The sequence below is a fragment of the Diabrotica undecimpunctata genome, chromosome 4, assembly GCF_040954645.1.
Source record: "Diabrotica undecimpunctata isolate CICGRU chromosome 4, icDiaUnde3, whole genome shotgun sequence".
Lineage (NCBI taxonomy): Eukaryota > Metazoa > Arthropoda > Insecta > Coleoptera > Chrysomelidae > Diabrotica > Diabrotica undecimpunctata.
In genome coordinates this window covers 46,302,121-46,328,610 of record NC_092806.1, presented here as the reverse complement: position 1 = coordinate 46,328,610, position 26,490 = coordinate 46,302,121, and the positions used below count along the sequence as shown (strand labels likewise).

At 34.1% G+C, this 26,490-nt stretch overlaps 1 protein-coding gene across 7 annotated transcripts in view; it reads right to left on the bottom strand.

Annotated features, from left to right (window-relative positions):
- Nucleotides 1–23,983, bottom strand: part of LOC140439483 (uncharacterized) — a 40,953-nt gene extending 16,970 nt beyond the window's left edge. For 4 of the 7 annotated variants that reach the window (XR_011950635.1, XM_072529424.1, XM_072529428.1 and 1 more), the window contains exons 1-2: nt 23,380–23,983; nt 12,658–12,960 (exon numbers count right to left, since the gene is read on the bottom strand). Coding sequence is in view for 6 of the 7 variants with exons in the window: in XM_072529424.1 (XP_072385525.1) it covers nt 12,658–12,960; nt 23,380–23,743 (667 nt within the window). In the remaining variant the exon portion in view is untranslated. The remainder of the gene's footprint in view (nt 1–12,657; nt 12,961–23,379) is intronic. The other 3 variants (XM_072529426.1, XM_072529427.1, XM_072529425.1) reach the window with 1 other exon arrangement.
- Nucleotides 23,984–26,490: the final 2,507 nt, after the last annotated feature.

Here is a 26,490-nt window from a genome sequence, read left to right as displayed (position 1 = left end):
TTGAGTTTCAGATGGTCGATTTACACGTGCTTTGCGTAATAAAGTGCGAGATGGTACACCTTCTAAGGATAAAAGAGGAAAAAAGACCCTCATAATAAAACAAGTCAGGAGAAACTTGACAATATTTTTCATTTTATTTCGAGGTTCCCAAAATATCAGTCACATTATTCTAGAAAAAAAAAATCCCAATCTTTGTTATTGAGCTCCCACTTTAAATCTGTCAACTATCTATTCCTTGTACAAACAAGAAACAATTGATCCTGCTTCACAATTTTTTTGTAGGGACATTTTCAGAAAAAAAAATTAATTCAACTTTTCATGCGCCTGTATCTAACAGTTGTAGATGTGAAGAATTTGAACAAACAATAAAAACAGAAACTTCTGAAGTTACTTTGGCAACTTTAAAGTTAGAAAAAGAATTGCATCTTCTAAAGGCAGAGGAAAGTCCTCTTGAGGACCTCAAGAGATTGGATCTTGTATACAGCATTATGTCAAAAACTACGTTAACACCTCAAAATTAATTATGTATAGTGACCAATGCGGAAGGCAGAATAGGAACATTAAAATGTGTCTATTTTGTAATTAAATTATACAAAATAAGATATCAAAAGTGCAGCAAATTGACCATAAATTTTTGGTGTCGGGGCATTCATATTTAGCCTGTGACCGAGACTTTAAGATCATAGAGAACAACAAGAAAACTTTTAATGATATTTATGTACCCGGAGATTGGACCAGAGTGATTAAGACAACCAAAAAACAAAAACCATGCACAGTAGTAGAAATGACCAGCAACGAGTTCGTGACTAGTGCTCCATTAGAGAAAATCATTACTAATCGTAAAAAGACTGTCGAGGGTGAATCGGTCAACTGGTTAAAAATGCAATGGTTGCGATACTCTTTAACTGAACCACTACAATTGTATTATAAAGAATCTAACAATCCGGAGGTTATTTTTAAACAAATAGACATTACGAAGCGAAATACATCTACGTTTATTGGAAAACTTCCACTTTTATACCCAAAAGGCAGAGACATTGAAGCAGCTAAATTTAGCAATTTACGAGATTTGTTAGTGTATGTACCAACTTATTTACATAACTTTTATAACAATCTAAATGTTAAAAATTTAGATCAACGTATACAAAATAATGATGATGGAAAACATAATGTGTTTTACGACATGGAAGATTCCGAACAAATGGCGGAATAAATGTTTATCAAAAAAAAAATTAGTTAAGGGCATTGTTTTGGCTTTTGTTTATTTTTAGTATACAAGTATGGCAAAAATATATTTATGTAAAAACGCACTTTATTTTTTTTTTTGTATAATGTTAAGATGTTAACATTGAAAACTAAGGTTAATAATTCTTGGAGAAACAGAGAGCGGTCAAATTGAATAAAACTTAAATCGTCTTTTACTCAAAATCAGTTTCTACCAGTTAAGCCACTCTTCCACTACGCGCCTCATATAAACTAAAATTTATATCAACTTGACTGTAAAAATTCGATATCTTTTGATCAGTATCCTAACGACAAAAATCAAAATGCTTTTTAAAGGCGAAGAAAGCAGCTTTCGTATGCAATTTTTGAATTTTGCCGCAAATGAAGTCAGTTTCTATAAAGGTGTTAAATAAATAAACGTTTAGCGATTTTTCAATATTAGATACCAGTTTTGAAAACATATAGCGTGAAATTTCGGTTTTGAGTTTTAGCAACAAATGTGAGACATTTTAAATATGTCTAAAAAACGCTAAATTTAAACTTTCAGATTAGAAACGATCTAAAACGTTTAAAACTGGTTCTTTTTGATTACACAAGTACGTTTTTCGAAACGACACAAGCTACAAATTACACATAGTACCCTTTTCGTGGAAGCATTTCCCGTGACGTGCGATTGTTTGTGATGTGAATGTTTAAATTCAGCGTTTTTTGGATATATTTCAAATGCCTCATATTTGCTGCCAAAACTTAAAACCGAAATTTTGGGCTATATGCTTTGAAGATTGGGCTCTAATAACAAAAATTCCATAGTGACTGGTCAATGGAAGTAATAAATGTTATTGATCTTATGAGAATCGTAAAGAATGGTAAAAATCGCTAAACGTTTATTTATTTAAAACGTTTAAAGAAAATGACTTCATTTTCAACAATATACAAACATTTTAGAAGAAATCTGCACTTTTAACTTTTAAAAAGCATTTTGATTTCTTTCAATAGGACAATCTTATCAAAAGATATCGAACCTTTACTGTTGAGTTGATACAAATGCTATTTAAATTTGATTTTCGCTTCAAGCGTTGTTTATAAGATTCGATTCATTCTACACAAAAAGTGCTTATAAACATTTTTGTTCAAAATTATTTCAGCTACATTTGTTTCTACGGTGTAGATTCTTGGTAAATTGATTTTTTCCATTTTTCCCCACCTACGAGGGGGAGTTTTAAGGGGAAGCCTTGGGGTAAAAGTGGTAAACTTTTTTGCATCTTTGTTGGGGTTCCAAAAATTAACATTCTCTGCAAAATTCAGCTTGTTCGTATGACTTTTAGAGGTAAAATTTCTGACGACTGGACTATATCAGGATTATTATTTCAATATAAATCAATAAATCATTTAATTTATTTACGAAGTTGAAAAATACTTATTTAAATTAATGTTTTATTCTTTTTAGCTGCCAGTGATTTTATCCAACAAAAGACTAAATATATTATGTCCTTTCTCGTTGATAACATTTTATCACAAAGTCAGTTCGGCTTTTTATCAAATAAATGTACCAGCGATGCTATGTTTTCTGTACTACATGAGGTCTATCAAGTACTAAACAATAATCTTTATACTGCCAGTGTTTTTGTGACTATGCCAAAGCTTCTGATTGTGTAAATCATAAAATTTTGATCAAAAAACTAAATTTCTACGGAATTCGAGGTATTTCTTTGAATTGGTTCCAATCTTAAGGTGGGTACACATATGCGAGCCAAACGGTATACGTACCGTACGCGTACAGATCCTTGAAAAATATTCTACATCGTACTGATCGCATACTTATCTCGATCCATGGAAAGCGACAAACCAACAACGAACACACATGTGCGAAATGATTCATTTTATTTATAATTTGTACTGATTTATGTTTCTGTTTTTGCTTGTTTAACAAAAATAAAAATCTGTACAATAATGAGTTTACTGTTTTCTCACGTCTCTAGGGACACGTCATATTCATTTAATTTGTAATTAGGGTATTTATTACGTCACGTTTCTAGCTTCATGTTCACAGAACTTCACGCCGAAAAATATTCACTAAATTTAAACTGTTTTTTATATCACAAGCTATTTCAAAGTAGTACAAAATTTAAACCAATTAAACTAAAAACCGCGAACTCAACGTCAAAATGCGTACACATTTTGGATACGTAGGGGAGACTGGTGTCATTTGTAACAACAGTGATATTGGCGCAATCATTTGAAATAAATCAAAACGCACTAATATGCATAGACGGATATCTGCCTCACACCACCGACTGTAGTTTCAGAGTTGGCCGTAACCTACTGCACAAGTTAGAGTCACTTGTTTCTATCATCATCATAAAAGTAAATTTTAGTTGCGACACAAATTGTTGATTTTACCGTTCAAACCTCAACTTGGAAATATTTTAAGGTAAGGCCAATCTTTTTTAACATCTTTACCTCCGTTTACTGTAGCTAACTTTTTCTATGAGGGGCATAATATATACAAAAATCATCTTTCTTATTTATAGGTTAACTTGGTGTCGATTGTAACACACACTGCGGTGTCGTTTTTAACATGTTACAATTTACACCTATTATACTATTATTTAATAGAGTTTAATTATTTTCTATGGAATATTTTGGTCATGTGATGAGAGGGAAAAAGTACCGATTGCTCCAGTTAATTATCCAAGGAAAGATTCAGGGCAAACGAAGCGTGGGGAGACGACGTATATCTTGGCTACGCAATTTAAGAGACTGGTTCCAGTGCACATTTAACCAATTATTGGGGTTAACACCAATAGTTATTTAAGACGAAGCAGCTAGGAAGGAAATAGATACTAACCAATCTATTAGAAAAGTGACTAAAGATTATGATATGTGTCACGATTCTTTATATCGCTATGTTAAATCGTTAGCTGAAAACTCACAATCTCTGGTTGGACACAATCCTCACAACAGAGTATTTAATGACGAAATGGAGTTACAGCTTGCTAAATACTGCGAAACTGCTGTATATTTGTATTTCGGACTTACCACAAAAGATTTACGCAAGTTAGCTTTTCAATTTGCAAAGTGTAACAGACTGCCCTGCCCAGAAAAATTGGACACGACTAAACGTGCAAGTGAAGATTGGCTTATTGCATTCATGCGACGAAATTCAAATTTAAGTCTTTGTACACCTCAAGCCTACTAGCCCTTCACGAGCAATGAATTTTAGTAAAGAAAATGTAAACTTTTTTAATAAATTGTCAACTAATTTAGACAGATATAATTTTGAGCCTTACAAGTTATCCAAAGTTATAGCTAGAAAAAAAAACTAAGCAAGTGGGGAATACCATACCTCCAATGTTCGTCTTCACACGGTTACGTTTTCAAGACCACTTTATTAGAGATGGACCAGTTGAGTGTATAGGAACTGGAAATAAGTCTGGATGGATGCAAGATAATGAATTTCTTGTTATTACGAAACACGTAAAATCAAGTGAAGCCAATAAAGTGCTTGTATTGCTAGACAACCACTAGTCTCATATTTCAATTTCTCTGATTGAATTTTGGAGAGCTAATTTCATTACTCCACTTTCATTTCTGCCGCACACTTCACATAGGCTTAAACCTTTAGATAATAAATCAGTGGATGAAAAACAATGCTGAAAAAAGAATGACTATACGATTGGTCTTCAATTATGAGAACATCATTTCCTTTGACCACTATGCCTGTCAATATTCTTGCTGGTTTCTCCTGCACTGGTATTTGGCCTGTCAATCAAGATATTTTCCAACGATAGTGATTTTACTGCATCAACTCATAGACCGTAACTCATAGACCTCTATATGAAGAAACCATAGAAATTAATCAACCTGAACCACCTACAGTTCAAGACAACAGTCACTTGAAAAGTCAACCGGGTCCATCCACTACCTTGTCACCTAAAATACACACTATTCCGTCAGCCAAGCCTAATAATCCAGCTGTATTTATTTCGCCTCCAGATATTAAGCCACTGCCGGAAGCATATCTAACCAAACTCAAAAAAGAAGGAAGAACGAGACGAAAGACAGCTATATTCTGACTGATACACCAGAGAAGATGTTGATTGAAGAAGAAAATTCGAAGAAAAGGGACACCTTCAAGCGTAAAGTTCAGGTTGAACATAATCTAAAGACAAAATCTTTGCAATTAAAGAAAAATATCAAAAAGAGAAAAGCACCCCTGAAAGCAACCGAAAAAGAGTCTTCCAATGAGGAAGTTTTGTGCTTGGTATGCGGTGGTCCATATTCATCAAGCTCCGAAGATTGGTGGTTAGTACAATGTCGAGAATGTAAGCACGTTTCCCATTTAAACTGTACAAATAAAAGCCCATTATACATTTGCTTTAATTGTAAATCTGACTGTGATTAGTGTTTTCTCTTTAAAAATATGTTACCAGAATTTGTTATTGTTTTTATTTCTAACGCTTACACATATTCTTTTCTGTCATTGTAGTATTAAATATATTTTTTACTACTTCCTATTTAATTTATTTACTCTATGGGTTAATTTCTCTAACAATCAACACCAGCAATCATTTCTGTAATACTTAACCAGCTTTTGAGCCAAAGATACTGTGTAATAGACTCCCTAGTATAGGCTAGAATAAATTAAAAATTTCAAACACTTCAACTGACTCAAAAAAACAATTTGTGAGATTTGTAACAACCCACACCAGTCTCCCCCACACACATGAAAGGCACAATCGAAAATGTTAAATCAACACAGCATTTGCTTGTTTAACAAAAATAAAAATATGTACAATAATCAGTTTACTGTTTTCTCACGTCTCTCTAGGAAGGAACACGTCATTCGCACAATGTCGATTTGATAAGACTTTAGATAAGACAATAAAAATGTTCGCTGCGTCTAGTAAGCGCCGTCCAAACTGAAAGACGAGCTTCCTTTGAAGTCGTGGAATAAACCGCAACAATTTGGTTCGCGACGAGTCACGATGAAACAGTACGCAAGCGGTTTTTTCTGCCGTACACATTAACGAATATAGCGTTCGCATACCGTATGCATACCGTTTGGCTCGCATATGTGTACCCGCCTTTACCTGAGGAATAAGAAACAACTAGTTCGAGCAAATGATACTGACTCTAGTCACAAAAGCATTGTATGTGGAGTACCACAAGGTTCAGTACTGGGTCCTCTACCTATCTAAACTAGTTCTATGTCATCATCAGTGTGGTTGCAATATGTTACCATTTGACGTGGAATTAATTAAGGTGATAATTTTTCGACTGTTCTAACAACCATTCAAATTTCGTCATTTTGTGTCATGTGGAACAATTTCACCCAATCATGTCAACATTAGACTGATAATTGCATTCAGTGCAATTTTCAATCCCTATGACAACACGATCGAGTTTGACAACTTCATCCAAATAAATTTCAAAATGTCACGTTTAAAATCTAATGTTAACTTAAATTTTAATAATTGTACTTTCACTAACTGTACTTTTAATAAATAAATGTTTCGTTATGATTTTTTTTTTTTCGAAAAATTATCCGCCGAATATCCCTCGGGCATTGATGAATGCCTCATAATTTCATGACAAATTTCTCAAGCTCGTTGCTTGGTAACAGCACTCAGCCTTCGGCTTCGTGCTGTTACCAAGGAACGAGCTTTCGATTGTCATGAAATTATCTCGTCTGTTATCAATGTCCTAGGAATATTACTACTGAAAATTTATTCACATTTATATAGTTTCATTGTTCGTGTCGCACATTTGAAAGAGTTTTGTGAAACTGCAAACGTTGAATACCAGAAAATTCTTGGTTATGGGAAAACTCGCTATTTGGACATGTTCACACGCGTGCAATCAATGTTACGAGATTATGATGGATTAAAGGCCTATTTTCTGGAAACTTCAAACAGCAAAAAATTACTAAAGGATTTTTTTCAAGGGCCCATGTTCGAAAGTTTGGTTGTTGTGCTGTTTGGTTCGGCTCGCTACCGAGCCGAATTTGAATGAAGTCGAGGCAACGAATAAATTCATGGCAGAGAATAATTGGATTAGCGTAGAAGAAAACAATGTTGAATTATTTGACAAGTTCGGATATGTAAAGAAATTTGTGACCAGTGATAAAATTACAGCTTGGAACGAAAATCACACAAAACTACATCAACGCTGGATCGAATGCTTCCAACACTTCGAAAAGAATCACGTTCCGTACAAACGCTTTACACGAGTTATTGAATTCACCTTTTGTTTACCAGCTACTTCTGCGAACGTCGAGTGCGTTTTTTCATTGATTACAAAAATATGGACAGCCGAAAAATCGCAACTTGGCATTGAAACCTTAAAAAATATTTTGTTATAAACGTTGCAAAAGACAGAGAAACTTTCAGAAATGTGTCGCCAACCTCCGTTTATGGAGACGGCATAGGAAGAAGAAGATGTTGCAGTACAGTCAAAATCGTTTACAACGACACCGGCTATAACGTACAATCGGATATAACAAACAAAATAGTAGGTCCCATAGAATGACATACAAAAAACGCATTTATATTGCTTATAATGAACAAATCGGTTAGAGCAAACGTATTTCTTGGAACACTAGCAGTTAAAATATTGGTTACAGCGTACAATTTCAAGTACATATCTGTACATCAGATGAAAGGAAAACGCGTTCAGTCATCAAATCACAGTGACATTGAAAGTGCTTTACTCGATTGGTTCAAACAACAACGGGCAATCAATGTACCCGTGAGTGGGCCGATGCTTCAGGTAAAGGCTGACGCTTTCGCTGTGATTTTGAAGATGGATTTTAAGTGTAATGCTTCCTGGGTTCAACGTTTCCGAGCTCGCCACAATATTGTCCATGGAAAAATTTCAGGTGAGTCAGCAGTGTTTGACAGATTAATTACAAATGACTGGGTTGAAAATGTGTGGCCTACACTCAGGTCCGGCTATAACGATGATGAAATTTTTAATGCCGACGAGATGGGGATATTGATGAGTTTAGACTGACACCTGATCACATGTTTAAGTTTAAAGGGGAGAAATGTTCCGGTGATAAACTCTCAAAAGAGCGAGTTACAGTTCTTGTTGCAGCCAACATGTCCGGTTTCATAAAAGGATGCTTTTTGTGATAGGAAAAAGTAAAATGCCGCGTTGTTTTAAAAACGTGAAAAATCTCCCTGTTGATTACGATTTCAATAAAAAAGCCTGGATGACGTCGGCTATTTTTGAAAAGACTTTAATAAAATGGAACTGTGAACTTTTACAACAAAAGAAACACATAATTTTAATTGTCGACAACTGTCCGCCCCACCCCCCAGTTGACAGGTTAAAACAAATTAAACTCGTTTTTCTGCCCACAAATTGTACGTCCGTACTGCAGCCCATGGACCAAGGAGTTATAAGAAGTCTTAAAGTATGATTTCGGAAAAAATTGGTGTACAAAATCATCGAAAAGAGAGAGAATAACGACGATACGAAAATCAGTATTCTTGAGGCTATACTAATGATATCAAAGGCATGGGAATCTATGCGGAAGGAAACGATCATCAACTGTTTTCGTTTTTCCCGCCTAACTAACGACTTACAACCATCAGGAATCGCATACAACGATATTGCACAAACGCATTTGCAGGATGCCGTGTCCCTTCTCAGTTCTGACTGCTCTGCAGATGACTATATACGAGTGGATGACGAAATAAGTACGAGCAAAGAACTGTCAGATATTGACATCGTACTGAGTCACCAAACTAGTGACAAAGTACTAATGAGGCTGATGAAAAATTGGAAGATTTCAGAAAAATCCCTACTGTTGCTGAAGCGTATGCTGATTGTTCCACCATAAGAGCATTTATTCAGACTGCTGAAACTTCCCAGAGTGTGAAAGAATCATTATCAATTGTTTCCACATCAATTGAAAAAATGTTTTTTCAGAAGTTCAAGGAAGGCGACAAACAACAATTACAGACTTTTTTCATTAAATATTCAGGTAAAATGTTGTATTAACATATTTTGTAATACATAAATGTATGTATTTTTCTTTGTCTTTTTAAAAATAAATAGTATGTGTATGCCTACATTTTTATGATACAAAGATTTTGAAAAGCCGTTATATTATGAGTACCTATACTTTATTGACTACTTACCTATACTTATTTCAATACATAAATTTATAATTTAGATTTACGTAAGTACAATAAATACATATGTTAAATGTAAATATGTTATTATAACATATTATAAGTATAGATAAAGTAACACATTTTTGCGTCATAAACCTAGGTACAACGAACTGACTGTTCCTACCAGTGTGATATCGTTTATAGCAACCTGTTAATTATAACCGATAGAACCGCTTACAGAGTACACTGGCTACAGCGTACAAAAACCACCAGTCCCCTGAAGTTCGTTATAAACGATTTTGACTGTAGTTAATAAGAAATTTTAAGATATTTTGGATGAAGATATTTGAGTATTCTCAAGAATTGCACGATCTACCTTACTTATTTACAAGATTTTTTATGAATACTATTAATTTATTTTCTGAAGTACGGACCATTACTATGTTTACATATTTGTATACTAACCAGTGGAACGTTATTCCTGAAGATTTTTTATTAACATTGCCTCTGCTACTGTAACTACGTTGAGAACAAGAAACCATTATTATGCACTATCACAATATAATATTACAGTTTTTATTAAAGTATTATAAAACTAAAAATATTAAAAAAACAACAAACGTACACAATCCGTCAAAACGATCATAACAATATGGCCGAAGTGAGGTCGTTTTTAGTCACATGATGCCCTCTCCATAGATTCTAACTCGATGGTTGATAGATATATAATAATATACATATTATCACTTGTCAAACCAGTGTCGTTGCGTCCTAACTCTATTTTACTTTATCTGTGATACGTTTTTACAGCTGGAAACCCATTTTCGATGATTTTTCTCAGGCAAACGTAAATATAACATTTATTTCCCTTATACACACATGCTCTCCTCCGGTTATGATTTCGGACCTAAAGGGAGACAAATCGGACCCGGAAAATTACAGAGGAATTAATTTATTAAACACAACACTAAAATTAACAACCAAAAAACAAATAAACTGAATGAAATTATAACACTAGCAGAAGATCACCGACGCTATATTTATAATGAGGCAAGTGCAAGAGAAATCATTAGAATACAACAAACCGGCATATCTATGTTTCGTGGACCTTAAGAAGGCATTTGACCGGGTCAAATTAAAAGACGTTATCCACTTACTGTACGCAAGAGAGATACCTCTAGGAATAATCAAAACAAAAAATATCTACCAAAACAACACAATAAAAATAAAAGTAGAAGAAGAACTAATCGACCCTATTGAAGCTGGCAATGGGATAAGACAGGGAGATTCCCTGAGTCCTCTATTGTTCAACCTCATTATAGATGAAATAATAAAAAAGTAAAAACTAAAAAAGGATACCAAATGGGAGAGAAGCAACTTAAAATAATCTGCTAGCAGACGACGCAACACTACTCTCTCAAAGTGAAGATGATTTACAACGTATGCTGCACCAATTTAATATAACCGCCAGAAAATTTAACATGTTAATTTCATGCACGTAACATGCATGGTTACAATCCAATTGACTAAGATGTAAATTTGAGCTGGAAGGTCAGATAATAGAACAAGTGATAGAGTTTAAATATCTAGGTATCACATTATCTAGCTACGGAAAGCTTGAAACTGAAGAGGAAGATCAAGTGAACAGAGCAAACAGAGCCGCAGGCTGCCTGAATGAAACAATATGGAGAAATAAAAATATCGGGAAAGAAACGAAAGGCAGAATTTACAAAACAGTCATCAGACCAATAATGACATACGCGGCAGAAACAAGGCCTGACACAGAGAGGACAAAAAGGATGTTCGAAACAGCAGAGATGAAAACACTTCAAACCAAACTTTCGCCACAAAATTTATGATAAGACACTATGCGACAGAGCTAGAAGTACAGATATACGATGTAGATGCAAGGTGGAGAACATCAAGAACTGGATAAGAAATACAAGAGTAGAATGAAACGATCATATAAGCCGAATGACAACAAATAGAGTAGTAAAGACGGCAAGACACAATTCCCCAATAGGAAGACGATCAGTAGGAAGACCACGAAAACTTACTGGAGGTACAATGAAAAATAGACAAGAGTCATGTCTATATAAAAAGAAAAAGAAGAAGAATAACTTTAACTAAACAGAGCCATCATCCCATTCACCCATCTATTTTGTTGGTTCCCAATATTATGTTAACACACAATAGTATTTAATTAACTCTCTCCATCCACCTTATGTTGATGAACTTATAACTTACACACCTTATATTTCTCGGGTACCAAATGTTGTTTTTTAATCGTTAATCTCTTATCTATTCCAATCTAAACTTTGTTCACTGAATCTGTTTACACAGCGTAAATTTTCACTATAATGTTTCTTTTCATAAACCTATATCAATAAATAGCAGTGTTTGTCAATTTTCTTCTTCTCTGCATTTTAAAAAACCCCATGTAAATTTACAAATCGTAACAATATTTATTCAGTAACTCCAAAAACCACCGAGTAATAATATTAAACTCATTTCCGTCAATTATTTCCGATTTACAAATTTATTATTTTTCATCACTTCGAAATGCACATTGGAAATGCATTTTCCTTGTTCAATAATACAACTTTTATTTCCACATCATCATTTTTGTTCACACAATTTCCTGACAATCTTACAAATCGAATGCAATAAGTATCATTGAGATCCATCCAACTGCCAAAATTTGGCTTTTTACTGCTTCATTCTCTCGCCTAACAAGACAGAGGTTAATCGCTATTTTGAGTGATAGAGATCTGAATGACGGGACGGGACATAAGAATAATAGCCGGTTTGTCCTGGAATCGCACAAACGACATGGGAATTAAAAGTCAAACGTACAAAGAATTTCCTATTATGAGAAAAGTTAGTACGGAAAAAGCAAATTGTCTAAAACAAATTTTACATTAAACAGGTTTTTTAGTAACATGTATTCTCAAATGATTTTTTAAACTCTGTCCATGCGCCAATGGCCTAAAACAAATTTCACATTCAAAGGGCTTTTCACCAGTGTGTGTTTTCATATGGGTTTTCAAATTACATTTTTGAGTAAATTGCTTAAAACAAATATCGCATTCAAACGGCTTTTCGCCAGTGTGCATTTGCAAATGACTTTTCAAATTAGATGCTTGAGCAATTTGCTTAAAACAAATTTCACATTTAAAAGGTTTTTCACCAGTATGTGTCCTCAAATGTTTTTTCAAATCACTTGGTTGAAGGAAGTGTTTAAAACAAATTTCACATTTGAAAGGTTTTTCACCAATGTGTGTATTCAAATGTCTTTTCAAAGTACCTGCTCGTGCAAATCGTTTACAACAAATTTCACATTTAAAAGCTTTTTCACCAGTGTGGATTTTAAAATGTCTTTTCAAATTACGTGCGTGCGCAAATTGCTTAAAACAAATTTCACATTCAAAAGCTTTGTCGCAACTGTGCATAGGTAAATGATTTTTTAAATCACTTGTTTGGGAAAAAGGCTTGGAGCAAATCTTGCATGTGAATAGTTTTTCTGTAGAGTTCTGATAGACATTTTTTTCATTACTAGAAAAATTTTCCGGTAATGTTTTCTGAATTATATTCTCCCTCCGGGAAAGACCTAAAAGAGAAACAGAAACATAAAAATTCAATTTTTTTACATCATTCACAATATTACATGTGGATAAAAACTGTTGAGAGCCTAAACTTCCAAACATCGAGCAGAAAAGCTTGGATATTACTACGAAAACTGGGAAGCCCTTTCCCCGCGCAAAGACAACCTATAACTGTTAATCACTTCAGATATAGTAACTAGATCCAGAGTGCCAAAAGATCTCTCACGATTAACATCAAACGAGATCTTAAATCCCTTAAGCTAGAGCCATGGAAACAGAATACTCCAGCTCAAGCACGTACCAAGATATTTCAAATGCCTCAAGCACTGTTTCTCCTAAATTCAAGAGCTGTCTGTATCATATAAGCTAGTAGAACTGCTAATCTGTAACAGAATAAGCAAGTGACTCTTCGAGATCATTCCTGTTGAACAAGCTGGGTTAAGACTCAGACGCATCTGTGCAGACCATGTCCTATCACTCACCACCCACATCGAGCTAGGACTTCAAGGGAAACTCAAAACGTCAGCTGCATTTATTGGCTTATCAACATCCTATGGTATAGTTATTTCTCCACTCTTCTTGTACATTTCAGACATGCCAGGAACAAGATCAAGAAAATTTAGCTATGCAGATGACTGGGTGCTTGTAATAAGGTGTCACCCTATCGAAAAGTCAGAGAAAATCTCAGGATATTTTCAAACAAAACAAAAGTCTCTTGCTTTCTCTTAAATAATAAACTTGCGAAACGAGAGCTCAACACACAATTTGGAAACACCAGAGTCGCCCACAATTAAATACCAAACTACCTAGGCGTGACACTTGATAGAACTTTATCCTTTAGACGACATCTAACAAAAACTGCAGAAAATTAAAATAAGAAACATCGTTCAAAAACTATGCGGCACGACCTGGGGAGGATCTGCTTCTACTCAGGACTCGTCTGCTTTGGGTCTTGTTTATTTATCAGCAGAGTTTTGTGCTTCAGTTTGGCTAAATGGCGCTCACGTACATAGAATAGGTACTTAACTAAAAAATAACATTATGAGAATGATTGCTGGTGTTATTAAACCAACTCCCATATATTGACTACTTGTTTTTGAGGTACATACCACCTCCTCAACTTGGACGAATAAATGACCTAGCAAATTAGTAAAAACAAAGATATCGAGGACGCCAATCATAGTCGACTCTGTTCAAGACGACCACCAACAAAAACTGCAAAGATACCTGTGGAAAATATGTTTAACACCGCCAAGTGAACTCAAAAATTGGTCGTACATCTAAATAATGAAATGCCATGCATAACACATAAGCCTGTGGGTTTTGAATTACCACGCAAAACATGGTCTATGCTAAACAAAGTCCGAACACAACATGGGAGATGCGCATATTATTTACACAAATGGGGTAAGCACAGTAAGCAGTTAAAACGACACTTATAGAAATAAAAAAGAACAAATCCCCTGGCGAAGACGGAGTAGTGATCGAGGCGATTAAACTAAGTGGAAATAAATTTATCCAGGTTCTGGCCAAACTTTTTACTGAATGCATCTACCAAGGAAAAACCCTTTCTCAATGGAACAATCTAGTCATTGTTTTATAACGCAAGAAAGGTGACATAACAGACCTAAAAACGGCTGCCCTATCAGTTTGTTATCACACATATATAAACTTTTCTGAAAAATTTTCAAAAAAACATACTGGAGGCTAAGTTAAACTTATATCAACCCAGTGAACAAACTGATTTAAATTGGGTTACAGCACTAACGACCACTTACTAGTGATAAAGAACCTGTTAAAAAAGTCTGCAAAATACAACAAATCACTGACACTGATATTCGTGGACTATGAGAAACATTCGATACTTCTTCAGCCTGTTTGTATCCACTCCTTGACAAAGGCCTCCCAACTTTTCCACTCAGGGAAGAGTTCTCCACTCTTGTCTGCTTCGCACGTCCTCTTTTCGTATATGTTCTCTAGGAGAAACTTCTAACATAGCTCATTCGATAACCCTCTGTGTTGTTCTTAATCTGTTGGCTGATAACTCTGTAAGTGTCACGATATATGTTTCATAGGTCATAACTGATACAATACAACTGTTGAATACCCTTTTCTTTAAATTTATTGCCATCTTTTTGTTTTTCAACACTGAATCTTCCTACTACCGCCCAAGTCATTCGGATTCTTCTAGTTACCTCTGACGTTTGATTCTGTTTACAGAGTTTGATCGTGTGACCTAGGTACAAATACTCTTCGACATTTTCGATTTCACTTTCATCTAAGTCTATTGTGACATTTTGATTTGACATCACTTTTGTTGTGACCAGAAACAAAATTGAATGATTCGATACTATAAAGCAGAAAATGTTAAAAGCATTGACAGAATGCCGTATAGACCATCTAATCCATCATGCCGTCTAATTTATAAAAAGCCAAAATCTGATTTTAGTTCTCAGTTGCCAGTTATTATTTGTATCAATATGCATTCAGACGTGCATATTTTTAGTTTAGTTATTGAGAAACTCAAATTTTTCTGGTTATTCACTATTCGTCTTTAATTAATTGCGATAGTAACAGATTCTTTTTTTGTTTATTTATAGAGTCCGGCAATTCACCTGTTGCCGCCAGTATTCACACACAAACACCTTCTGTCATGTCGACGCCAACCGCCCTTATCAATATGTTTGCTAAAAAGGCAAAGATATTGTATTTCTACATCTAGAGGGCCACCTGTTTTTCTCCAGGCCAACGGCCAAGGTCAACGAATTATTGTGAGTGAAATACTTTATACTGAAAAGACAGTAACTTATATCATTTTTTTGTTGAGTTTTTTTTTGTTTAGTATGTTACTAAGTCTAACATTATAATATTGTAACGTTAATTGAACAATGGCCAATGATATTCGTTCAGACTGTAGTCAAATATTCATTTGACTTTCAATTTTTTTGTTATGAGATATTAAAATTTTAATTAAAGAATTTCCGTATTGTTTATTATTTACTCAATAAACAATGTTTATTGTTTATTTTTTTAACAATTGATGTTTGTTTGAAAGTTTAATAAACATTATTTTTTATTGTGACTTATTATTTTATGTCTCAGTAGAGAAGATATAAATTATGTAAATTTTGTTGAAAAAGATAATATAATAATTCTTCTAAAGTATTTTATCGAATATATATATATATATATATATATATATATATATATATATATATATATATATATATATATATATATATAACCTTTTCTTACAACTTATGGTTAAATATGATCCAATAGTAATGTTTGAAAATTTATAAAAAATTATATCTCGCTTCCTTGGAGGTCTGACAAAATATTAACATAGCAGGACGCAAATAATGACTAATCTGGTGCTAACTTGGGACATGAAATTTGCTTGAGCAGCGACAATTAGACATGTGAGCTCCACGTCGCATAGGATTAGCCTGCGCAGGCTATAGAAGACCTATCCATATATCTAAAAAGGAAAATCTTTGACCAGTGTATGTTACCAGTGTATATTACTCACTTATGGATCATTAACACTCACAAAAATAGTAGCAAACAGGAGACTATGGTGCGCTAGATCTTGGGTGTCTGAGAGATCGAATCTCAAACGAAGAAGTACGACATAGAACAAAAACAGACTTTATCAAAAAAATCACTTCGCTAAAATGGAATTGGGCAGGACACGTCGCCGAATTATTAGACAACCGATGGACAAAATTGTCGAATGGAGGCCAAGACAAGAAGCACTACCGAGCAGAGGGCGCCCACCAAAACCAGATGAACTGACTACTCGAAGTGTATTAGCAGTAGCTGGATCCAGGCCGCACATGATACAGACAGCCGGAGAGAGCTGAGGGAGACATATGCCTAGCAGTGGACGCTTACAGGTCGATAATGATCATTGTGTTATCTCCATTTGGCGATTGCGGAGAAGTACAAAGGATAGCAGGCATCACTAAAAATTGTACTAAACGATCACATGATGGTAGGCGAGAAGATTTCATGTTAGCGACACCAGCATCGATAGGACATCTAAATAACTTAGATGTTTTTTGTAACTGTTTATCTCATGTCATATCTGTTTATGTCATATCAATCGACTCAAAATTATTTTGCGAAAGTACGTCTCCTGTTTCAATCTAAAAAGTGTAAATATACAAATATTTTGTGTAAAATCATTAACCTTATAACTGAGTTTTAAGAAAATTTTGTTTTCTGGTGAATTGAATGACTTATTACCTACAAATAAATAATGCAACATTTAGAGAGGGGGTCAGAATTTGACTTATTGAAATCGACTCGCACCGACTAAACGCGTTCGGTTAACATCGTACGCATCAATTTCCATAGCAACCCACTAATACATCAGTCACTTAAACTTCAGCTACATTAAAAATGGATACTACATCCGTCAAAACAGCTCAAGCAGTAGCATTATTAAGAGAAGGCCTGAGCCAGAGGGCCGTGGTAAATCGATTAAATCTAAAAAAATATGCTGTGTCCCGAGTGTACTGTCGGTGCCAAGATACTGCTGATTATGTCCGCCAACAAGGAGGAGGCCGTAAACGAATAACAACGGAGAGAGATGATCAATTTCTTGTATCGAAATCCCTGAGAAATCGACATTTGACTGGTGCTAATCTCAAAGAAGAGGTTAGAGAGGTCCGAGTTGTGGTTATCAGCGTTTGGACAGTCAGAAGGCTATGGCTATGGTTCGTGCCCCTCCAATTGAAAAATTGGCAGGACCCTGGTCTACCTGGCCTTTCAGCATACGACCGCAAGCGTCTCCACTGCCCCTACGAATCCGACACCAAAATGAGGGTGGCGCGATGCATAACGCGTCGCGGGGCTTCACCCTCCCCGTAGTACCTGTGTTGCGATTACGCACACCCATCCGTTAGTCCCTCCCAAGGGCAGACAGGTGACGCAGGCAGAGGAATTTCCACCTCGCACGTAGACAGGTCGCCGCCGAGGATCTCTCCTCTACCACTCTTAAATCTCTAGGTGGGTACGTGCCGAGACACTGGCACCCCTAATGGTGGTGTAAGGCCAAAAGAGGTACGTACGGGCTCAGCTCGTTCAACCTCACCTGGTTCTCTTGGAATGAGAGTATAGTGGTCCCACGAGAGTCTCGTCTCGGATACTAGGAGTGTAGACCGGTGACCGCGACGCCTAAGCGCCTGGAGTGCGTTTCTACAGACCCGACACCTCAAGCGACGGCTTTCCACCTCTCGATTTCTACCCATTAGTCGCCTCTTACGACAGGCAGGGCTTTCTGGCCTCGGTCGTATTCTTATCTCCGCGGGCCGAACGGAGAGTCAGAAGGAGACAAAAGGCAGCCAACCTGACACCAAAAGGGCAGCTACGGGTCCCAAGCTAACTGCAGCCCAGAAGCAAAGGCGATTATTATTTATAGAAAGTAGGATCTGTCTGCATAGCAACGACAAGAGGCGTCAAGTCTATAGAAGGCCGGAAGAGTGATATGCTCAATGTCGTATACGAGAAATTGTGTGTTATGGAGGCGGTTTTTGTATGTTTTGGGCAGGCAGTTCCATGGATGGGAAAACCGAGTTAGTTTTCGTGCCTGGTGAAGGACGTGGAGGATGTTTAAGGCGGATCGTTACATCAGAGATATTTTGGAGGAACATTTGTTTCCATACGCAGGATTTATTGGTGATGCCTTTATTTTAATGAACGATAAAGAACGGTGTCATACCGCACCAGTCACCACCACCTATCTGACTAAGATCACTATTCGCTCCGTGCGTGACCATGGTAGGGGTACTTTGAAACGATGCCAGCGTGCGTAGCGGCGAAATATGACAAAATTAGACATACTTTTTTACGCATAAATTTTATCAAAAATGTGTGCAAATACATATTGCGTATTTAATTGTGCTAATAATAGCAAAAATAGTAAGTGTAGTTTTTATAGGTTCCCAAAGATTACATATAAATTAGAGAAAAGAAAAAGATGGATCCGTGCTATTAATATGACAAAGTAAATATCACGTAACTTCATTTTTATGCAATTGACATAGGAAAAATTTAAATAATTTACCTTATTCAAGCTAACTGCAGAGTGCCTGATGACTTTAGCTTTTATATTATAACTTTTACTATTACTGTTTTTAAATATATGCTCTTTCACGTGAAAAACTTGATTTGCTAGTACTAGATTTTTCCGTTTGTGGTTGAAAAGATATATTATGATGAATTTTGAGAAACCCAGTTTTTAATACATTTATTTTGTACATAAACTAAAGAAATATAATTAAAAGTTAATTATTAATAATTGTCAATTTCGCATGTATTTAAAAATGTCAAACATATGTCATATGTTTAACCTGAAAATTGGTAGGTCCAAAACTGTCAGATGAAGGCGGTAGGTGTCGCGTCAGTCACGCACGGAGCGAATACCCACAATAAATTGACCTGCGCTGAGCCCATATATAAATCCAATAGAACATGTTTGGGATGAGCTTACACGAAGGGTCCGGGGTAGAAATCATGCACCAAGGAGAATAATGGAATTGAGAGATCAGCTTAATGATGAATGGAAAGCAATGCCTCAAGAATTTATAAGAAGTAATAAGTGTAATTAGTAGTGTGATTAGGAGTAGGGGTGATAATATGAAATACTGAAAAATAAAGAAATTCATTTTGTAATTGATGATTTATTTCTCTGTTCTAACGTCTTTCTTGCGTTAGTTCCAATGATGAATATTTTTAGGGAACTGTTTGTATTGCATATTGTTTTATAATGCGTTTTCCAAATAATGCAATAGCAGTTTTTGTAAGTTCAATAATAAAGTTATTGTTTGCACATAACATATTTTTATTTTCATACTCTATTTCATACAACATAAACCCACCGCGGCCATAATGACTAAGTCCGTCGCTGTGGTCTGACACCAACCTGATCGGCAACACATTCAATTTCATTCTACGTTCAGTTCTTTTGTTAATTTCGTTATCGTATGTATTAGTGTCGACCATCGCGTCGTGTTTTTGTGACTGCAATTAAGTATTTTTATGTGATGAACGAAAATAACGTATGAGAAATTTCAACAGACGTGTCTGAATATCAACCAAGTGACTCAGATTCAGCTAGTTCTGATGAGCCAATATCCCCAAAGAAACGTCAAAGGATATTGAATTCACGTTTTAAGACACAAGATATGACTTTGAAATCAACCAGTTCTTAACAACTGAGAGCAGAAGAGTTTCGTTTAAGAGAAATTTGATAGACATCCAATGTAGCAGAAGCGGATCTGTCAGAACAGTATTTTTTCCTGATAATGTTCAACAGATTTCAAAAACAAATGACAATACATGTGGTATTGAATAGTATATCGAGGATGTTATTGAGCAAAATACAGTCTTTCTCAAATCGACGACGATAATAATACGACTAATGTAGAAATGTTACAATCAACCGAGTGGGGACCTGTTACCAGAAATGGTTTGAAAAACTTCGTATTTTCAGAGGAAATGCCAGGGATCCGTAGTTCTATATATGATAAATATAATAATATGACTCCATACGACTTTTATAAACTTGCGAACTACTAACTTTTACAAACGAAACTAATCAATATGCCGTGCAGCAAAAGGTTCAAGGTAAATGTAGATCACGCATACAATCATAAAAAGATACAACACCAGAATAAATGGAAAAGTTTTTGGTGCTAATAATGTTGATGGGACTTTTTCCTCTTCCTACAATTTCTTCATAATGATCCAAAAAGTTCTAGGCTACAAGCCAATGGGACATTTTTAAGTTGACCCAGCATGAGTGTAGGTAACTACACAGATAAGGTAAACTTACCACTCAAGGGTAGGGACATTTTGGTTAAACATATTTGTACATTTATAACTTAGTTAGGTAATACAAAAATAATGACCTGCAACCTAATGCCGCACAAAAATACTGGTACTAGCAGGGACAACCTTTGATTTTTCAGACAATTTTGACCCCATTTTCGACCATTTGATTTAGTACGGTAATCATACAGATAGTTTCGAATCGTCATTTAGATTACTTTTTTGCAGCGTCGGACATATCGGCTGCTACAGTGGTGAGGAATCTAGGGCGCAACCCCTGATTCGTTGAGGCCATTGAAAAATGTACAGCATCAATTTCAAATGATTACTTGATGCATAAAAGATTTTTGGCAACTATGCGGCCTAAAAGTTATGGTTCTTGCAAATGTTTATAAACAGTTATCTGTATTTGGGAATAGAATTGTTGTTCTTTTTGGTAAGATAATTATTTATTGTATGGTAGTCACTTTTTGACAAAATATAACTAAAAACTATCAAACTAATTCATAGCCGGTTATAATATATGGTAAAAATAAAAAAATTGAAAAAAAAAACAACAAACAAATATGTTTAAAAAAAACAAAAAACAAAAATTTGAAAATTGAACATAGTTTTAAAGTACCCTGTGGTGTATGTTATGTTATATTTTAAATACTGTGTCTTTTATCATTTATTTAAAAGTAAACAAATGAAAAAAAAAACAATGTCCTATATTTTTAACTGATGGATTTTGCACAGCTGATATAGTCTATTCTATTGAAATGTTACATGTTTTAGGAGTTAATGTGCATTTTTTAAAGGACGTAATTTTATTCTTTTGACGTATTGGGAGGGTAAGTATAAGCTTAAGTTCAAGTTTGTGGGGTCCCCACCTTTGTCCTGTGGCCGCCATATATCCTGTATCTTGTAAACTAGCAACCCTACAGAAAATTATATTAAATATTAGTTGTAGCAAACTACATTGTCTAAATCTTTATTCTTATTACTTTTTATTATAAAATGGAAAATAAATAAGTTATGGACAAAAAAACTAAAAACTTTTGAAACAAATTTTCTTTTGGGCTTTATAACTTTTTTTGTAGTAATTTTACAAAAAAATGCGTTTTTGAAAGAATAATTTTTACTAAAAAATTGTTTAATTTCATTAATTTCTCTGGATTCCATAGAGCTCTGAAGTTAACGGGCTTCTTGAACACTCGCCCTCTGCTCTGTATCTCGTAAATTAGCAATCCTACAGAAAATTTTGTTACATTGTTTGTAGCAAATTAAATTGTCTACAACTTTATTACTATTTTTAATGTAAAATGGAAAATAAAAAAGTTAACAAAAATAACTAAAAATTTTTGAAAATCTTTTTTGTGTCTTTATAACTTTTTTAATCATTTTATGATACAATTACATCGGAGCAATATTATAAAGGGTTTTTCAATGAATCATTTTGACTACAAATAAGTTCATTATTTTTTCTGGGTTTTACAGCACTCCGAAATTGAATATATGCAATCTGTTATGTCAAAGTTATGTCAATCAGATAAGAGACAGATTTCTAATTGCTACCACAAAAATGCCACAGAAATGGGAAGGAAGCTTGCAAAAAATATAATGAATAAAACAAAATACCACTGCGATATATACACTTGTACAAGCACTTGTGTCTTGATTGCTTTTTTGAAATGCATTCTTCACAGTTAAAACAATAGAAGGCTAATATTTTTTCTATTTATTATTTGTTCAAATTTGTGAGTTCACTAAGTATTCATAAATAATTAACAATTGTGTTTTTTGTTAATTCAGTTAATAAAATGCCTAATTTAATAAAAGTAAAACTAAAAAAAGTTAATGTATTTTTACTGTGGCCATGATGAACAACTTAAGCCACCGGCATCAAAACCAACCATGATAAAATATTGCTGAAAGCATCCTTCAAAACTCCCCATATATTTTGATTGGGTCTGGTGGACTAAAACAATGTACTGCAGCCTGAAACATGAAAAAAAGTGGTGGACAATATCGACCCATCACGGCCCGCAGACAAAAAAATTTACAACCTTAGTGGTGGACATCTTTAAGCCATCATGTCCACTCTTAACACTCTATGTGTTAAAATTCTCTCTAAAAACGCACTCTACTCAACATAAGAATTGAAGGGACCTGATTATATTTACCACTTTATTTTAACAACAAATTTACCTTTTCATTTGCTAATCATAATACAAATATTTAAATCTGCACTAGGTAAGGTTCCTAAAAAAACCTTTTTGGAAATAATTTGTATAATTTTTTCATGAAAAAAGACATGATTCACATTGATGTCAGTTCTATTCCCCGTGGGATATCTATAAGAAAGATTTATTGGATCATGCATCATGAAATAACATTTCTTTGTATGAATAGTTTTTAAAAAGACTTGTCTTTCTAGTTGGGTAAATGTTGTAGAACATTTTAATCTAGACTTGACACAGAGAGACTGCTGAAGCTATCTATCTATCACATGCAAAATTAGTGATAAAATCACAAAAATGTCGCTATTGAATAAAAAAAAGTTTACTTATGGTTACAAATTCTAAATGTCTACTAAAACTTACTATTTCTGGTAATTTCACTGGAACTATCTGAGTCCAATTTTTTGCTGTTCCTTATTTCAAATTGATTTTCGCTATGATTTACAATTAACTGACATTCCTCTAGTTCTTCCTTTATTTCAACCTTAAAATCTTGAAATTCACTAATGTAGGATGATTCACTAGGTTCATTTTTTACCAAACAGTTTCTCACTGTGATATTTTCTGAACAAGACTCACTCAGTACATGTTCTTCTGTATATGTGTTTTTAAGAGTACATTCCTCTATTTCTAATTTAACATATTCTTTAACCGAATCTTCTTCATCTTTACTGCATATTAATACTTCCTGGTTTCTATAATCTTGAAAACTTTCATTGCACTCCATTTCGAATTTGAACACTAAAGGATTAAAAACAAACCACAGTATTGCTTTATAGCTCGGTGGCAATATACTGTGACTAAATGACTAAACTGACTAACTGGTCAACAGGTCAACTTCCAACTTCCAACCTTAAATTATGATATTAAAAACATTTTTCACTTTCACCTTTAAAATTTGTTTCCTTCTCGGTCCTGGTGAAGATAGACTCAAACATGACTCAAATGAGTTTGAAAACACGGTATGATATTGCACATGACATTTGACAGATGGCCCAGGAGCATGGTACAATGAATACAGAAGGTATGATATTGCGCATGACATTTGACAGCTGGCCCAGGAGTGTGACGTAGTCAAGACCGCTCGAACCACCTCGAACCCATATTAATACTATCTATTTTGTACTATGATTTATTATGTACTTATAGCTATTTTGAAATTATGGTCAAAAAATGATCAAATTTTTTTTTAAATGTTTTGTTTTGGTTATAATTGAATAAAAAATATATTTTCAGTAGCATAAAACCTTTACTTTTTCTAGGGATTCAGGCGAAATATTTATTTTTGTTTTCATACATATACTAATAATATAAGCTTTTTTTCTGTATGCAAATCCTTTAAAATTTAAAAATTTTCTGCAAAGAAAATACTGTGAATAGGTAAATAGTAGTAGATTTGCGTATTCTGTTTCATTGTCACTCATTTCCCAGCAGTTTTCTGCTGGGAATTCATTCAAATGTTGCGGGAATAAGCGTTCTTGACTACGTCATGCGCGAAAGCGAACCGATTTTGGAACATTATGTATCATACCTTGTGTATTCATTGTACCATGGGTTTGTATTCTTGTGTACTCTGGTGACGTAACTCAAGCGTCCCCACCCCAGTCGGAAGAGGCAACCGTAGTAAGTCTACGAACCGTGGTTTTTTTTTTTGAAATTATGGTCAAAAAATGATCTAATTTTTTTTTAAATGTTTTGTTTTGGTTATAATTGAATGAAAAATATATTTTCAGTGGCGCAAAACCTTTACTTTTCCTAGGGATTCAGGCGAAATATTTATTTTTGTTTTCATACATATACTAATAATATAGGTAAGTACTATTTTTGTATGCAAATCCGTTGAAATTTAAAAATTTTCTGCAGAGTAAATACTGTGAATAGGTAAATAGTAGTAGATTTGCTTATTCTGATTCACTGTCACTCACTTCCAAACAGTCTTACTGAAATAAAAACAAAATAGATTACAATAAAGAAAAATCTGTTTTATAATTCAATACCTATGGTATTTTAGATGAGTTATATTGAAATTTAGTAAAATAAAAAATATACACATTACTATAACCTACCGATTATTATATGCAAAATTTACTTATCAAACAATATAATAATATGAAAAGACACAAATTAGTTGAAACGCAAAACACAATAAATATCGACTTCAGACGACTTTACACCGGCAAGACAGAAAGCTTGTATAAAAACAAAAGTTCAACAATAATATCGGTTTTCAAATTGTAAGTTATGAGATAATAAATATATTTTAAAGTAACTAAATACTGACTGAGTCATATATTTTATAATAGAAAATTAATTTAGATATATGCTTACATATGTGTCTTTATACAAATACCCACTTCGCAAGGGATTAAAAAATTTGATGGGTAAAACCGGCGGCCGTATCCTAGACGAGCGCGTAAAAAATTACCAGTAAGGCGCGCCTGCGTCTGAGACTTGTGTGTACTTGTGGTGTTTAGTTACTGTTTTTTTATTTATAGTGTATAGTATTTTTTTTTTTGTGAAACTAAAAGTTTTTATTGGCCATTGTATATCTGGTTTTGTACCTTTTTCAAAGTGCGCTGTGCAATTGCTTGTTGCAATAGTGACAATGCAGATAAAATCTTTAGGTTTGATACATTTCCTAAAGATAGTGTGACCAGAAAACTGTGGATTATATCTTGTTGTAGATGGGATAATCTTAATTGTAATACTGCAAGAATTTGTTCTAAACATTTTAAAACTGAAGATTACCAAAGAAATCTACAATAGGAACGTTTAAATTACGTTTCTAAAAGGGTCTAAAACTCAAACCTGAGGCAGTACTTAGTCTTTATTTGCCTAAATCAAAATCGGCTACCCTTTTAACCAACCAAAAGAAACGCGTACAAAGAGCCGAACACAGAGAGTCCAAAAAGTATGTTGAGCAGCTTCTTACTACTTGTAGGTCAACGACGTAAGTCTAAATCTTTATTTTTACTAATTATTTGTCTTTATCTAATTATTTATCTTTACTAATCGATATTTTCATATCGATTGGTTAAGTAAGAAACTAGCCTCAGCCTGCTATGCAATTTGCAATAAGAACTGTTTCGGAGGAAATCAATTTAGCATCTTCCAAAATAACATATTTTTCTTTGTTAAATAATGTTATCATTATTAAAATATATAATGTTATCATTATTATAAACAATACCAATATAGCTACACCAGCTAGCTCATTCGATATAAATACAGTTGAATTTATCATTATTTATTTTGATTTTGTGTTTAGTTCAGTAGGTATATACGTAAAAATTTTGTGTACCTTCATTACCACCTTTTTGTGTCTTTTTAAACATCTGAAATATCGAACTCTGTAGTATAAGGTAATTAACCTGTAGCTACGTGTAATAAAAGATAATTAAAACTTGTTTTATAAAGGATATCTATGTTAACAAAATAACTGTACCAAAAATCAATAAACTTAAATTAACTTCA